The sequence below is a fragment of the Heloderma suspectum genome, chromosome 7 (assembly GCF_057233095.1).
Source record: "Heloderma suspectum isolate Gila_16-S chromosome 7, 16-S_ref, whole genome shotgun sequence".
In the NCBI taxonomy this organism is placed as follows: domain Eukaryota; kingdom Metazoa; phylum Chordata; class Lepidosauria; order Squamata; family Helodermatidae; genus Heloderma; species Heloderma suspectum.
Window position 1 is genome coordinate 61,192,113 of NC_139464.1, and position 17,761 is coordinate 61,209,873.

At 41.6% G+C, this 17,761-nt stretch overlaps 2 protein-coding genes across 7 annotated transcripts in view; one reads left to right on the forward strand and one right to left on the reverse strand.

The window, feature by feature from the left end:
* The window catches only part of METTL25 (methyltransferase like 25), a 73,970-nt gene extending 72,269 nt beyond the window's left edge, over positions 1-1,701 (reverse strand). For 2 of the 5 annotated variants that reach the window (XM_084810393.1, XM_084810392.1), the window contains exon 1: positions 1,069-1,242. In XM_084810393.1, coding sequence (XP_084666519.1) covers positions 1,069-1,141 — 73 coding nt within the window. In that variant the 5' untranslated portion in view covers positions 1,142-1,242. Of the gene's footprint in view, positions 1-1,068 lie in introns of all 5 variants that reach the window. The other 3 variants (XM_084810390.1, XM_084810394.1, XM_084810391.1) reach the window with 2 other exon arrangements.
* Positions 1,213-11,340, forward strand: CCDC59 (coiled-coil domain containing 59). Of its 2 annotated transcripts, none has more exons than XM_084810395.1 (4): positions 1,213-1,902; positions 3,293-3,518; positions 4,899-4,998; positions 6,702-11,340. In XM_084810395.1, exons 1-4 carry the CDS (start codon positions 1,722-1,724, stop codon positions 6,861-6,863), a joined length of 669 nt encoding a protein of 222 aa, XP_084666521.1. In that variant the 5' UTR covers positions 1,213-1,721; the 3' UTR covers positions 6,864-11,340. The 2 variants fall into 2 exon arrangements, with proteins under 2 accessions (XP_084666521.1, XP_084666522.1); XM_084810396.1 differs by having other exon boundaries at positions 1,753-2,057; positions 6,702-9,116.
* Positions 11,341-17,761: the final 6,421 nt, after the last annotated feature.

A 17,761-nucleotide genomic window follows, 5' to 3' on the forward strand; every position in this document is an offset into this window, starting at 1 on the left:
GCCCTGGAACAAAAGGAGACTTCTTTAATCCAGGGTGGCAATATTTGGTTGCCTGGAAAATTTAGCAATAAGTCTTGTATATTCACTGCACTCCTTTCTTCAAGAAACCCATAACACCTTGTTTATTTGTTTATTTATAGCCTACCTTTTTACCAAAAAAAATGGCACTCAAGGCGGCGTACATGAGGCTCCCAAGTATTATCATCCAAAGCAGAGGTGCAAAACCAGTTTTGGATGGGGGAGTTGAATGACCCCCACCAACCCAGCTCTCTGATACAATGTCATGTGGGCATGACTGCACCCACCTAACATGATTTGCTCCCTGGCAGAAGTGTTGGATGGATCATCAGGCTTCAGAGCATGCAGGTTTTCCTGGTTCACGAGCAGTAAAGCTGAAACAAGTGAGTCCTCTCTTCTCCTCTGATGGAGGAGAAAAGGGGACTCAGAGGGCTCTACCCCAGCTTCACCCACCCTGCCTGCTCCCCCAAAGCAGAGCTAGTCAAGTCCCCTTCGCCCACGGGATATTTTAATCCCCAGCATCTCTAGATAGAGCATGAAAACCTCCTGCCTAAAAAGGCTTCGTATGTTTGTGTGGAGAACTCATTCACACAGATGTCCATCATACAGGGGAGGCACAGTCCCCTCTACACATTTTTCAGTGCATGGAGGGTATCATGCATACCCTGTTAGGTTAGCTCCATCTATTACTGTTGCGAATGGTCTCCGTGCATACTTTCACACACATGTGAGCTTTGCATAGAAATACCTCTTGCATTTCAGGGCCATTTACTGTTTCACCATACTTTTTCCTCTGTACACATGAGCGAATGCACGCGTGGGCTCATTTCCCCAAATGATGATTAACATTTCGCTTGAGTTTATGGCTCAAGACATTTGCCTTTTCTCATTATTAGCTTTTCGTTTTAGTGTTAGTGCCCCCCTCTCAGGCCACTTGGCACCCAGACGCAACTCTGGCCGCCGCCAGCCTTTGGCTGAAACCAACACCGTACGGCGGCCTTCCTCCCCAGCCCAACCTGGTATCCTCTGGACTAGAACCCCCATAATTACCAGCCAGGCCAGGAGTGATGGGACTTGTAGTCCAACGCCTACGTAGGGCGCCAGGCCGAGGGAAGGCTGCCATACGTTTCAACAACTTCCTCGGCAGCGTGAAGGCTCTTACCGGCGGCCTCCTCCAAAGGGCGCTGTGGAGGCGGCTCTTCGAGGAGCTGCTTAAGCCTCTCCCCGCTCAGCGCTTCCAGCACCGTCTCCGGGGGAAGCGCCACCATCTTCTCCCACAGGCCTCGCGTGTAGAACTCCACCGTGTGAGCCCGGCACAGCGGCAACACTCGCCGCAGAAACCGCGCCACCGCGCGCACTCCGGCGGTCACCGTCTCCGCTGACGGCTCCGGAGGCAAAGGGTGGCTCGTCCCGGAGAAGGAGGAGGCCGGAAAAGCCTCGCGGGCACGACGCGACATCGCGAGCGGCCAGGAGGGTCTGCGCGCCAGTCATAGAGACGGAGCGCGAGCGCGGGTCTGTGAGAGAAGCGATGACTCGGCACTCGATTGTGGTCGCCCGTCGCTAAGGCAGCGTTCCATGCGCTCCAGCGGCTCTCGCTCTCTGCCTTAGGCACAGTGAATCAAGCACCGACATGAAACCACGGCTACGATTTCTCCTGTTGGATAGCCCCCGCGGCCCAAGAAGAAAGCGTGGGCGCTTGTTTGATGACGTGCGCGGCGCGCGGCGAAGCCCGACAGAGCGGCTGGCTGATGGCGCCCGTGGCGGGAAGGAGGGACTCTCCGGGCTTGAAGAGAAATGGAGGAACCGAGCAGTCGCAGGCTCGCCCGAGCCGGAAACAGTCGTGGAGACGGGACCCGCGTCTGGCGAGGGGGAGCGTCCGGGAGGGTAAGAGGAGCAGCGCGAGCGAACGGGGAGAGGGCCCAGTATGATTTCCCAGCCACGCGGCTTCTTGGTCTCCTTCCTTCTCCTTATACACACTATCCGCAGAACTTGGTGCCGTGCCGAATGTTTTACTCGAGCCTCAGCATATTTTCTCGGAGGTAAGGCCCACTGAATTCGAAGCATGGCTTATCGCTTGGTAACTCCGTTTGGGCCCCTAGGTCTGTAGCTTTCATCTTCATCTACTGCCCCAACGTTGTGTGTGCCTCTTGGTCCCAACGCCCATAGGTGTAATCTGAAACTTGCGTAGGATCTAGCAGAGTTAAATCCAACTAAGGACGCAACCCTATGCATGTTTAGACAGAATCAAGGCCTAAAACTACCAGCATTCCCTAGCTAACATGGAATACTGGAAACATTTTTGCTTCGGAATACAAGCGAACAGGCACCTAATAACTTTCCAACTTGCTGTTCCTGTGGCAATCTTTATTGGATCAGTTTGAAATCTGACACATTTGTAGACCCCCTTCAAATAGATAATGGATTGCAGGTTTCATATCATTAGCTCAACAGGTGTCATTTTTATAAGCAGTAGAATTGTGAGACTCATAGTGGTGAAACCGTTTTCTGGCAATTTGGCTTAATTAAAAGGGCCCTCCTGTGCCCCTTTTATTACAGGTAGGAGAGGTAAGGAAAAAGCTACAAAAAGCTATGGGCTTTTTTGCCCACCTGGTCAAAATGCAGAGCAGGAGGAGTGTGGAGTCGAAGATTACCTCTGCCGCTCCTCCCACTCTGCATTGCAGGTCTGTAAGCCTCAGAGTTTGGAGGCATATAGGCATTGGCATAGGATTGCACCCTCGACTAAATAAGAACTCTTAGGGTTGTATCCAGTGTTAGTCTCACTTTATCACCCGTCTAGCTGGGGTGCTGCAGAGGAGGAAGGAAGGAGGCTGGAGAGGCCTAGGGATAGTTTGTAAGCCGGCACTCTCCAGTCCCCTCCCTTCCCACATACACACCCAGCTTACCTCCTCTCTGAGGTCAAGTTTCTGACTTTGGAGAGGCAACCAGTGCGTTTTTTTCTGTGCTAGATGCAAGGGGGAGGGGTGGGGAGTGTGGATTCCTGGCTCCATGGTCGGAGCACTATCTCCAACCTCAGATCCAGGAATCCGAAAAATCCTATGGCCCTTCAGAGATTTTCTAGGGGCTACAGAATTGGTCCCTTAGTCATGTGGTTGCTTCAGTATGGCCAGAACTATCTGCTGTCTTGTTAGCTGGAGTTCTGCAAAGAAGATTGTAGCATTCTTTCAAAGAGAATCTGGGAGAAAACATTTAATGGTGTTAGTATAATGAAACCTAATAGTTTTACTCAAACTGCTTTTTTTCCTGATGCCTTCAGGTCAAGGCTTTGCCTTCTGGAGAAAGCAGAAGATTCAACATGACTACAAGAAATTACTGAGAAAAGAAAGCAATTCCAGGTCTCAGAAGAACACCGTGTACACAGAAGACTACCCAGAACACTTGAAACATCTTTATTTAGCTGAAGAGGAAATGCTTAAGAAACAGCGCAGGCCTAAAAATGATGTTCTAGTTATACGGGAAGAAACAGACACTGCAACGCCAAAGTAAGAAATCTGTTGAAAGCTGCTATTTCGCTATAATTCCCTTTTAAATGTGATCCTACTTTATTCTTCTGGGGATTGTTTTCACAGCACTTAAGTTCTTTTTGGAATTCTTCTACCTACTGAGTATAACCCTTAGTTTTCCAAACTTAGTTCAGAGAATGAACTAATAACTAACAGCTAATAAAATAGTGGGTCAAATTATATTGCACAAAGTTAAAAGTTTCAGTGTCTGTGTTGTGGTTGCATGCAAGCGATTTAGAGTCAGAATGAAGGTATAAGTATGACTATCAAGAAATTTGTCATATTTAGGCTTAGAAGTGAAGCAACTCTTATTTCCCAAGACTGTTGCTTGTCAAAATGTTTACTTTGTGAACACAGCCATACCACTTTTGGTGTTTGACAGTAGACTTCTGTTTATATTTTACTTTTCGCACACTGGTTTATTGAGGATAGTGTAAGTTCTATAAATGGATTTTTTAAAAAAACAAATATTCTCTCAATTTGCAAATCTTGATTCACCTAGCAGCTGAGCAAAACATAGGAAGCTGCCTTATATAGAATCAGAACATTAGTCCATCTTGCCCAGTATTATCGACACTGACTAGCAACAGCTCCCCAGGATTTCAGGCAGAGGACTTCCAGTTCTACCTGGAGATTCCAGGGGTTGAACTTGGGACTTTCTGCATGCAAAGGAGGTGCTCTGCCACTGAGCTACAACTCTTCCCTTAAAGGTCCTGTCTGATTAAAAGAGAACCTCTCAGCAGGTTCCAAAGTGCTCCATATGGCTGACCACGATGTATGAATGAAATAGTGGAGAAGGCAAAATAAGAAAGGGCTGTTCGTTTGGTTAACAGTCTGATCGTAGCTATGCTTGTTCAAAACATTGACTTCAAGGGAACTTTTAGCTAAATATATTTAGGATTGCAGGCTCTGCTTCCCCAGTTAAGCAAAGGCTATTATTTGGTTTATGAGTTCAGAGAGTGCTGTACACATGTTTGTTTTTATAATATTCATATATTACTTTTCAAACATAATGGCTCTAGCTGTTCACAATAGTAAAATCAGACTTATAGGTGAATGATATTTCCCTTACAGTAAGAGATCCATAGTACCAGGTGCTTTTAATGGAGTTGTGCGGCTTCTGATTCAGCTCTCCTGAAAGGTTGTGGTGGCAAAGCCACTAGGAGCGGGGGTGGTGGTGTGATGTTGATGTCCACAGTCTTTTCCACAGTTCAGCACATATTCCTCCTCTCGCTGCTGTTTTCTAAATGTTAAGAAGAGAACTTTGTCTTAATCATTTAATCAAAGCTGTCAACTATACATATAATTACACTAACCCAAAGACATACTTTAATCACTGATGTGCTTATGTTAACTCAGGTCCAGTATTATTCAGAGAAAACCTAAAACAAAAACCTCAAACCAGAAAGCAAAAGAAGATTATGAGAAAATAAAGGCTGCACGAGATAAGAAAAAAGAGGTATGTACATTTTAAGTAGAACCTTTGCCTTAAAGGCTACATCTTGACATGGTCTTAAGTTTCACATAGACAAGTAGCACTTCAGGGTGGGGAAGGGGAGAGTTAAACAGCAAGATTTTTGTTTTGTTCAGCCAGCACTCTAAAGTAGGGGTGAATAATGGAGGACCTGACTTACTATTCTCTTCTATTTTATGGTCCTGGCATGAGTTCTAGAATTTCATTGTATGCAAGTCACAGAGTACGTCTTCCCTTTAGTGCATAATAATGTTTATGTAACTCTATCCATGCATAGTTAGGGAGGAGCATAGCAGAGTTTTCAACAGTGTGATGTCTTCGGAGAGCTGTGGTGTACTCCCAAATACGGAAGAGCAATTCAAGTGTGAGAGCAGATATACCTACCTCTTCTGAATTAAAAGGACAATAGAAATTAGACCTGCCCCTTAGGATGATATTTTTTATTATTTCTATGTGCTTAGCACTTCAAAATAAAAATGTATTGGAAAACTGCTTTTAAAGCTAAATTTGTAAGTGAAGGAAATGGGGTATGTTCAGATATAGGGGCTCAGTGCCCCCCGGTTCCATTCCCTGAGTCCAGCTATCTAAACCCCGGCTGAGCTCAACAGCAGCACTTGGTAATGATGCTGCTCCTGGAAACTGCTAGACCAGGGGTCAATTCAGAAGTGGAGGCTGAGGCTACAGGACCTTGGCACAGGGATGATGAGTTGGAGAAGAGGCCAGTGCCGCCTGGTGGAGATGGGCTGGCCTCAAAAGCCAAGTGAAGCTACCCAACAGGAAGGAGGAAGCCCACCAGATGTCCAAATCCAGCTGGCTTCTACACCCAGGCTATGCAGAGGAAACAAGGTGACCTCTAGCCTCAGGAGAGGTCTCTACGAACAGGGCTCACTTGCTCCCATGAAGAAATTTGGAAGGATAGCCAAAAGTCATTTGTAGGGGGCCCACGCTTGGATTGCTTTAAGGGACTGAGAGAGGGCTACTAGAAGGGGCGAGAGATTGCACTACTCACCTGAAATAACATCAAAACTGTTCCTGTATTCTGGTTTTAAGTTTGCTTTTTATCATTAGTGGACACTGTTGGGTAAGATGCATCCCAAGTAAAAATGTGAAGTCTTTGGGGGAACTTTAAATGAACATGCAGGTGTGTACACACTGCAGAACTATGTGATGTACATAGAACGAAACAGATGTGACCCATATGTTATGGGCTAGAAGAAGATGTCTGCTAATTTTTTCCATACGCCTGTTGCTTCTGCAGTGTATCAAGTGGTCCTTCAAGTGGCCCCAAATTGAGAATATGATATGGGATTTTTCTATAGTGCTAGTTGGAGAAGTCTAATGCGCAAACATGAAGCAATTATTTCAGTGAAGTAGGTAAATTTTTCACTGGACTACCAACATCAAAAATCATTTGTATTTTTTGACAGATACACATAAATACATGTTGCATCAACTAAGGTGTGCACACAAGATTCCTAGTATCAACATTCTGTGTTTTCAACACAAGCAATATAGGGAAAGTTGGGGATTTGTACTGTATTATCTGTTTCAGGTATCACCATTTCTTTTTCTGGTATATTGTAAAGGTTGCTGCAACCTACATTTTAAAAAAGTCAAACAATGTTTAAGAGCTGTGAGGAGTTGAAGGAAGATATACTTCTTTTTAATAATCAGGGTCTTTATTTCAGGCAGCCAGAAAAAGGAAAGAAGACAGAGAAAAAGCTCAAAAGCTCTACAAACAGAAGAAAATGGAAGCATATAAAATATTAAGTAAACGAACTAGAAAAGGACAGCCAAATCTGAACTTACAAATGGAGTACCTCCTTCAGAAAATACAGCAAAACCCATAAACATTTCTTGTTTAATACAATCCTATTTAGTACAAACTTCAATTTTGGAATATGAGCTCTCGTTACAGTGCTGAGTTATGATGAAAGTGTTTTTTCGGTAGCAAAATAAAATCTGTTCACAAATTCTCATTTTCTACATGAACTCTCACACTTGATGCGATATTCATGTTTTTATATTTTAAAATTAAAATATCTTTCTTGGACTTTTGGTTTTTTTTTTAAGAAATTCAGCTAAAGCCTCTGAGTTCATAATGCTGTTAAGCTGCAATCCTGTACACACTTACCTCAGAGTAAGCCATATTGAACCTAGAGGGACTTATTTCTGAGTAAACATGCGTAGGATTGCGCTGGGTTTTTTTTCCATCCAAGTATTACTTTGTTTACCAATAACTTTTCGTGCATTCATGGCAGCTATTTGCAATAATTTCAGGGCACTATTTTACTTCTTTCCCTATCTTCTGTGAGCATTCAAAAATTCATTTTAAATGGCCATGAGCAGCGATGTGGGGCAGAACATTTTCCAGTGCTTTATTTTTCTACGGAAAATTTTCTGTTTCATCAGTTCATTAGTAAAAATGAATACATGCCAATTGCAAATACAATATTAGGCAATCTTGGTAGTTTCAAAGTTGTAATTAACATTTTTCAAGTGATAATCCTTAGCAAGTATGTGAGAGAAAGCATATATGTCATTGAAACACATATGTCTCAGAGTAAAATGGAGCTAATAGTGACAGTGAAACTGAAGGTTCCCCACCAATCTTAGTGAAAGAGAGTTGAACTCAGTTGAAATAGCTGAGTAGTTGTCAGCACATCATGCACATTTCTTAGGGTTGCTAAAATTAATTAGTGTGTCAACAGTTTTTTAGTACATTTGTTCTTAAATGTTCCAATAAAAAATTCTACATAATATAACATTTAAATCACATTAAATGTACTTGAATTCTTTTCCTCAAATATTTCAGGTCAAATACTTATAGTGTATTGAGACAAAAAGTTAAAATGGAGTACTTTTTTAGCTTTGTTTACTAAATACAAGTAAAATAAACATGCTAAGTTGGTTCTATCTAGGGCAGACATAGGCAGCTTCTGGCCCTCTTGATGTTTTGGCCTACAGCTCCCATCAGTTCCAGCCAGCATAGCCAATGGTGAAGGATGATGTGAGTTGTGACCTTCCTGACATTTTGGCCTACAAGATACCCTCCCCTGCTCTAGGGCATCAGAACATTATCGGATACAAAGTGAAATTTTTCCTGTGTAAATGGAATTGGAAAACTTTGCATTGGAAGTTGTTTAATTTGAAATTTTCTGGAAAACCTGCATCACTGCCCATGAGCACACTGTCCTAGGTGTAATCTGATGCAAGGCTGATATGGAATTAGAATTCACAAATGCTTATTAGTTAACAGATCACAAACATGGTAAATGTGGATATATACTTGGGAAAAATAACTTTTGCTATGCATTTTATTGTGCATAATTAAGTGAGAAGCATAGGAGTGTTTGGTTGGAGGAGGGGTGTAAGATATAATGGAACTCAGTTATTAGTTGGACTGCGGCATCTAACTTTAATATTGTTCCTTACATGTAACTAATCATTCCCATATAATTGCTGGGAAATGATGGATTGCCTCTTTAGAATAATCTGTGTTATAGTCTGGTCTGTAAATAACAAAATTATCAACGGTTTTATATGTACACAAATAATGGACCATGATGTGGATTGCAGTAAGCATACATCCACCATTTTTCAGCAATTATATGGAAAATATTAGTTACAGATTGATAATATTGAAGGCAGCCTTTGAATTTTATAAACTTACACAGACATGTTTTCCAGCAGCTTCTGCTCATGTATGATTGACTTTCAAGAGAAAAATCAGTTTTGTTATGTATTTATTATGGTAAATTGAAATTATGGTAAATTGTATTTCTAATCATAAGACAGGATTAGCACCCTACCTTCTTGGAATGGACTTCAAATGGTGTGCCACAGCAATCATGATGGTGTGCCTGACTGAATCGCATTTAGTATATGTCTTCTGTATTAGAATTGTTGAAAGCGTGAGTAATGGACGGAAGCCACTGATATTATATTACATTAATGAATACTTGCAATGTTGTCAAGCGCTACCTCATATTAAAAAGCCTGGTAGACAAAGTTTTATTTAGAAACAAAGCAATATTGATTTTAAAACGAACGATAAATGGTTGCATCAATAGAAGAATAAAAACAGATAGATATACAAGTAGAGTCAATCTATGGAATGGTTTTTCTACTTTGCTGTCTTGTGTTCTTACACAAATGAAGCATAAGCTGACATCTCACCACCCTACATAAATGTAGCATCTTAATCCCTTGGATCTCTCTTCAAATCAGTCTTAGGGCCATGCCATACTTCTTTGTAGCAGTTGCGGTACAGCTGTGGTAAACATGAAAAGTGCACATTCAGAGATGAAGATCTCTCTCTTCTATACTATGCTTTTTCACTGGAGGTAATTATTGTGACTACAACAAAGCAGTGGTATGAAGCAGCCCTTGATTTGGGAGATTTAAAAAATGCCTCAATGAATGTTTTTTGTGAGTGTGTGATTCATCTAGCTTTTTGTTTTGATTTGGCTGATGGCCTGGCATGTAAGTTTTACACATGTGTAGGTTTTCGCTACAGCACGTGTGGACAGGACATGCATGGATACGGATATATACACACATAGGCCTGTATAACCACATTACATATTCTGTATGAGAAAAGGGAAGGGATATGCTTGAGCCTGGGACTTGCGCCCTTGTCTTGCTATGACTAGATGATATATGCCCAAGACTGATCTATTGTTTCTCTTGCATCTGTTAGTGTTGGCCAGCTGTGCAATTAATTATATGGTAAGTCATATGAGACCTACTGCCAAACATATCAGATACAGAAATAATAATACCTATGAATATAGGTTTAAAACTCAATATTAGTGACGTTTCGGGTATACAATGATGCAATATTAATTCTCATGTTCCTTGTTCCTGCAGCTGTAGTCCCTGTCTGCTTATGTGCACCCCCAGTCTTCCAGTATGGAACTCTTTTTCTCAAGAAATTGCCTCCTTTGTTTTTCTGCTTGGAGAATGCTGACTGCCCTAAACTTTTCACTGGTTGTAAAACAGGAGTGAGGAACAGAGCTCTCCTGATGCGCCTGATCTCAGAAGCTAAGAAGGGTCAGCCCTGGTTAGTACTTGGATGGGAGACCGCCTGGGAATCAGGCTTCCTGCACTGAGCAGGGGGTTGGACTCAGTGGTCTTGTAGGCCCCTTCCAACCCTATAATTCTGTGATCTGTGAACCTGTTGCCTTGCAGATGTTGGACTGCATCTCCCACATTCCTGACCTTTGGCCATGGTGGCTGGTGCAGATGGGAGTTCAACATCTGGAGCACCACAGGTTCTTCTCCCCACCCCCCAGCTGTAAAAGGAAGATATAAGAAGGTCTTATGCATGAAGGACTTTGAAAACTCTCAGTATAGTAAACTGAACTTACAAATACTCCCAGATCAGAGCCTCCTTTTGTTCTCTTTTTTTCAAAAAAAGGCCAATAGACCTGTAACATTCTGTCTGTTGAAGGAATTCTTGTATGGGTACAATAATACACTATTTATTTGATTTTTGGTGTTTTTATTTGCCTTTTTTACTTTACTGGATTTCATTCATGTGCTTAGCTGTCCCGTTCAGCATTTTGTTTTACAAAAACTCAGTTCGCATGATCAAAACAGCCCATGGGTTGTTTAAGTTACAGTGGGCTGCTGCCTGGGATTCAATGCCCAGCTACAGCTTGTAGTGTCGTGCAAACCATGGGTTATGCGAAGGTTAAACAATCATAACCCTGCAACAGACCATGGGATATGCAGGGGTTGTTTAACCTACAGTCCCGGGTTCGCATGACATAACAAGCTGAAGCTGGCCACAGAATATTCAAAATGGCCACCTGCATGTGCTGGCACCGTAGGCTGTTCAATTGTGCGAACTGGCCCCAAATGAATGCCCGTTAGAACCTCAGAATTTTATATGAATTTAGGGCTTTCTAAACTGAATTATATAGCAAAAGGTTCTTTTAAATTTGTTTATCTCTGAAACAGATTGGCAAAGCCAAAACCACCTCCTAGCTTACCTCTTCATACATAGTTTTCGTTCTTTGAGACTATACTTAGGTTTGTGAGAAGTTTCATTCAAACCATTGGCTTTTATCCTTCACTTCAGCTTTTGTTCCACTGCTCTTTTTCCCCCAAGGTTCAAGGTCTTACGCTTTTTCAGTTTTGTGTTCAAATTTATTATCCAGCACAGTCATCTTGTCAAAGCCTATTTCCTCTTAATTCTCCCCATTAGTGACTTGAGCTTGTTGGGCACTCTGGCAGTGAGTTCACATCAGTGCCTACTCAGTGGTCTGTGAATTTTTCTGATGACTTTGTCATTAAAAATAAATGATTTCATCCTTTCCTCTACATCAATATGTGTTTGAGCATTTTTCCAGTACTAGAGTTCCGTTTAGGATTTGGCAGTGCAGTCCTATTCAGGTCGAGTCAAAAGTAAGAGCAACTGAATTCAATGGGACTTACTCCCAGGTATGTGTGTACAGGATTGCAGTCTAAATTAGCTTAGATTGATTAAATATAAACTAATTCCATGGAATTCACTGACAATTTTGTATCTGTTCTCCTATGGCTTTTTGGAGATTATCTTTCTGAATACTCTTCACCACAAGGCTATGAAGACAGTAAGCAGTGTTATTGGCTGAGGGGCAACCTGTCCGGATGTTACACTTGCATCCCAGTGGCAAGTTTCCTTCCCCCAAATTATATCATTAGTAGAATTCATCACATTAATCCTGGCAATAGTGATTCCCCCTGTTTCCAATCGATGACAGTGCTAGCCACTAAAAGGGGGTGGGGAAAGGGAACACTACATTATGGGAAGGATTCCCAGATTAAAGGGTATGAGGTGTATTAAATGATGCAGCTCAAGGAGTAAAAAATTAATTTCACTGTAGCACAGTCTTCCCCAATCTGGTGCCCTTCAGATGTTTTGGACTACAGCATTCCTGACCATTGGCCATGTTAGCTAGGGCTGAAGGGAATTGTTGTCCCAAATATCTGGAAGGTACCCCATTGAGGGAGGCTGTTGTAAAGTAGAATATTCGGATTGACTCAAATCCAATGCCTGTCTGACGCAGTTAGGGATGTCAGAGACATCTGCAATGGATTCAGATGAGTTCAGGTTTCTGTGAATCTCACCTACAGATTGCAGCAGGCCAGCTTTTTCCAAGTTGTGCAGATTCGAAATGCTTGCTAACTTTTTTTGGGGGGGGCCACTGGCACCAATACACACTTGTGCAAGTGGAACAAAATCCTCATACATCCCTAAAAAAAAATTAAAAATCCAGTTTTGTCAAGGAGCGAATGACAGAAAGATGCCTGACAATCCATGAAACACAGAAGGAATGGATTTAACAAAATCCATTCATCACTTATTTGCAGTCTAGATGTATGAGGAGCCAAATGTAGAGCAATGTGAGTTAGCCATTCTACATGGCTATCTTCTAGGTACCTTATGGAGCTTTTTTTTCTTTTATGAACCTCAACACCAATTACATTAGTAAGAAAGGCCCTAGTTGCTGTTACGATAATTTATTTTTAATTACATGGGTTTAAAACTTTTAATATATTCTTTTCATTAATGGCTTTAGACCTCTAAGTCAGAAGGAGAAGCCGGATCAAACATTTTTAAATAAAGGAGATGGATGTTTGGGGGGGGGGGGGTAGAGATGTTTCTGCATTTTCCCAGAATTACCATGTTTTATGGTGGTGCTAAAACATTTAAGTTGTGGGGGAGATACAACACTGGGTATTATTATTATTATTTATTAAATTTATTAATCGCCCATCTGGCTGGTCACCCAGCCACTCTGGGCGATGTACAACACACCATAAAACAATTTAAAACAATAAAATTCTACCATAATTTTTTTTTTAAATACCCTAACCCACCCCAAATGCCTGCCTGAACAACCACGTTTTTAATGCACGACGGAAGCTCATTAAAGAGGGGGCATGACGGAGTTCCCTAGGGAGGGAGTTCCACAGAGTGGGGGCCACCACAGAAAAGGCCCTCTCCCTCGTCCCCACCAGTCTAGCTGTCTTGGCTGATGGGACAGAGAGAAGGCCATCCGTATACTCATTAGCTGCCCCATGAACACCTGTGGAATTCTAATCTTTTAAATAAAATTTAAAAACTGCTTCACACCAGCATGGCAATGACATCACACAAGCATTTGAGGATAACAGCACCATGTGAATATGCACACATGGGTGGAGTATGGACTTTCTCCCTAAGGGGCAAACTGATGAACCTATGGCAGTGGTGAACAGACACCAACCAGAGCCCGTTGTAAAAAACATGGATTTAGAACTGAAAGAACAAAGATGCCCCTGAGCACATTCTGAGCCTAGGAATTTGTTTCCATTATTAAAACTGAGCTGAATGCGTGGTCCTTTCACATGAAAGTCCATTTCTGGTTACTCAAAGCTTTCTCCATTATAGCAGCCAAATGTAAGTAGGAAAAGTCATTTTGTTACTGCTTTTGTTAAATAATCAGAAGTCAGAAATCCTTGCCGATCTACTGCAAATTACCCAGAGATGTACCAGTAAATCCCAATCTACTTTCAGCTGTCCCATGACCTATAGAATGCATGTGAATAGTAGACACATACAGGCAGGGCGAAATGCCTGGATCTTTTTCATCAGCTTGCTGCCCTTCTTCCCATCTGAGCAAAATAAGGGTGCATAACATTGGCCCTGTAATTCACCTGCATACTGTAACCATGTGAGATCACACCATGTAACTGTGGCTCATATGCTAGTGTGTGTATTGTCTCTGTAAGTGAATGAAGGAGGCCAATGTGTGTAACAAGTACTCTCTCCTATAGTTTTTCACAGAACCTCTTTGGATGTAGGATACTTTCTTATCAATATAATAGAAATGTGAGAAGCATGATCTACAAATTGGAGAATACAGCCTGTATATTTAAGTGATCTAGACTCCTACCAACTATGGCCAAGTACTTAGCTTGTGCCCTGCAACCATGTTCAATAAAACTAGTAAAACCGCCATTAACCAATTTGCTTAAATATCATTCATACTCTCAGTAGAGCCTTGTAAAAATGATAGGCTGTAATAAAAACTGTCCTAATGCAGGGTGAGGGGGGATGGAAGTATTTCAACTGATTTGTTCATGCTTTAATTGTGATGTAATTGCTTCTCAGAGACGTTTGAGGGTTTTTTTATCCCTTATCAAGGAAACCCCACTGGGTGGAGGCATGGAGCTGAATTTCGCCAGCACAACTGTATGTGCACATAGTAGTTAGATAGAAGAGATATGAGCTTTAAAAAATAATAATCTAGTGCTATTTTCTGGCATGGTGGGGTTTTAAGAGTTTACAATTTAACACAAATACACTTTTGAAGTATTGCCCAGACAAGCCAAGAATTATTAGCCATGGATGTTGGTCGTTTATACTCTTAAGAAAAATTAATGTCTTAATCAGTGATCTGCAATATAGTAGTACCAGAATGTGGGACATGTACTAGGGCCACAGTGCCAGTTCTGTATGCAGTTTGCTCTGGCACTGGGTCGCTCCACCTGCCAATGATGCACTGTTCAGTCCAAACCCCTGCATGGAGCATCATTGCCATGCAAGATGCTTTTCAAGGATGGAACTGAGAGGAACATATTGCTCTCTCATTCTTGCCAAACAAAATACTGTAGCAAGTGGATTATTGGCCTTTTAAAGGTGAATAAGGAAGAACTGGACACCCCAGATGTTTGCACCACTGCAGGTAAACCAGCAGCTTGAATCAAACAATAACACCATGAACCTACAGACTGACTTTACTTTTGGCAATAATTTGAACCACTGCAGCTTAAAGTGTCTTATTCCCAACTGTGTCTTACAAAGCAAAATAACCTTTCTGTTTCTAGACTACGCATTACAATTTATATCTACAATCTAGAATTCAGAAAACCTGGATGACATGCTCATCTCAAGAAAAAACGTGTGTGGAAAAATACAGTTTTGTAACGGACTTTGAACTTCTACCATCTGTATGCTGAGAATCATAGCAGCATTTTCTGGTATCTGTTTGAATCAAAAAGGTCATACTAGTTGTGAACCATTTGTCCTAAATGTCGACTACCCTCATTTCAGATTTTGATTTCTCTAATGGTCTACTAGTATTTTCCACTACCTATTCAAACATTATTTCTCTAATAATATTTGGTGTTTTTATACTGCCAGATGGGTGATTAATAAATTTAATAAATCAATAAATAAATTTATACTACTTGTGATGTGTAATAGAGAAAAAGTAATTGTGGGGACCTATTTCACTTTATCTTTGAGTTAATTTTACCTTTGGTCTAAAAGAAAATTTATTTCCACATACTGATATGTCAAAGGTGAGGTGTCAACCCAAAGTAACAAACTCTTCTTGTCTCTAATAATTGTGATTCTACCCTGCACATAAAGTGGCTATTTCTCTGTGACCCTGCTCCTATTGTCTTAAATATGATGCCACTATTCTGGAATATTTCCTAAAATGAAAGCACCAGTAATTAACAATATAATAGGTGGGTTGTGGTGGGACAGTCGTCCATCTGAAAGCAATCGCTATTTGAAGGGCTGTCCAGTCTAAGACTGCAGTCCCCAAAAGCTTATACTATAATAAATGTGTTAGTCGTTAAAAGTGCCATAGTATATTTTGTTGTATTGTGGATCTGAAGTTGTCCATCAGTAGCACCTGGACAGCAGATTAAGGAAACATACAGGTCATAATCTTCCACACTGCGATGAGATGCACTGTATTTATATTTACATTATAATAATTATTTCTTGTTCTCTCTTTTTTTATGGCTTTTCTCTTTTTTGGCTATGCGTGGGTGGCCACCCTAATCAGACATTGTTTGGGCTTCTTGTAGGACTAGAATGATGCACTGCCCAACATAACTATATTCCTTTCCTAGTTATATTTAACATCTGGTCAAGCAGGATCAAGCATTCTCTAGAATTATGATACTTAGCTGACCCATGGAAAAGTATGCATATTTTTTTTAAGTCATCAATAGAATGGAATAATGTGAGGCATCAAAGATGAAATACTTAAACTGAAGAAAATAGAAGTGCTTTGGGCTTCAGTCTAACATGGCAAAAGAGTTCAATTAAATTATTTTTAAGCATTAGTTCATAATATTTCCATCTTCAGCTGACTGCAGGCACTAGTAGAGAATGTCATAAATTAGCAGTAGACAAGAAAAGCATCAGAAAATTCAGCAGTCACCTTCCCCGGGTTCTGGAGTGTGAGGAGGGAAAGCGCATCACCTCTGTTGCAAGCAAACTCAGTCATATTTCTGAATGAGAAATTATGTTGGCAGCATGACAGTGAACTGGAAGGTCAGGATGGTCCGATCTACGTACTTCTATGGAATGTCCTTCCATAGAACACAGAAAGTGTATCCGAGAGTACTTTGTGGATAACGCTTGGAAGGAAAAGTGAATCAAGCCAGTTTTAAGTTTTGGAGTTGTAAGCTTAATCATCTGTTCTGTATCAAAGCCTCTCTTTACTAACATAAATATAGGAAAGGTAAGGAAAGGTTCCTCCTGTGCAAGCACCGGGTCATTACTTACACTGGCGTTTTCATGGCAGACTATAGTGGGGTGGTTTGCCATTGCCTTCCCCAGTCATGACTACCTTTCCCCCAGCAAGCTGGGTACTCATTTTACCGACCTCGGAAGGATGGAAGGCTGAGTTGACCTGAGCCAGCTACCTGGGACGCAGCTTTCGCTGGGATCGAACTCAGGTCATAGGGAGAGTTTCAGCTGCAGTACTGCCGCCTACCACTCTGCACCACATGAGGCTCTAACATGAATATAAAACCAATACAAAAACAAAAGACACTTAAATAATATGCCATGTTTATTGCAAGTTATTAACTACTTCCAATGACTGTGCTGGAACATCCTTTAGAGTGTGGGTGAGACAGAAGGGGGATGTTATTTCTGACCTTGTACAACAGGGGTAGGGAATTTGTGGCCCTGCAGATATTGTTGTACTCCAACTCACACCAGTCCCAGCCAGCCTGGCCAGTGGTGAGGGATTATGGGAGCTGGAGTTTAACAGCATCTGAAGCACCTCAGGTTCCCCACCTATTGTTCATTATTGGATATAATAATTTCATATTTTCAAGATTTCCACACCCACTGTTTGCGCACAGTCTCAATGTTATTTATGTATATGGCTCTAGAAGCGCGTAACGTAACTATACAAATTTTGGGCTCTGTGTGTGTGTGTGTGTTTGATGAAAATAGCTGCATAGTCTTTAGATCAAGAAGCTATGAGTTAGATCAGTTTTCCCCAACCTGGCGCCCTCCAGATGCTTTGGTCTACAACTCCTAGCATCCCTGGCCATTGGCCATGCTGGCTAGGGCTGATGAGAGTTGAAGATAAAAACATCTGGAGGGCACCAGGTTGGGGAAAGTTCCCTTCCATAAGCATAAGGAGTCTTTTCATGAGCAGAAAGAAAACTTTGGATCCAACCCACTATATATAAAGAGGAATATCACAGAGAGTAGGACTGAAACAATGATGGAGAAATTGAAATAAAATGGAAATTTAAAAAATGGAACAACTCCCCTATGAGGGAAGGTTACAACAGCTGGGATTGCTCAGCTTAGAAAAAAGGAGGGTAAGGGGAGACATGGTAGAGGTCTACAAAATTAGGCATGGTGTGGAGAATGTGCATTGGGAGACATTTTTCTCCCCCTCTCATAATATTAGAACCCAGGGTCATCCCATGAAGTTGATTGGTG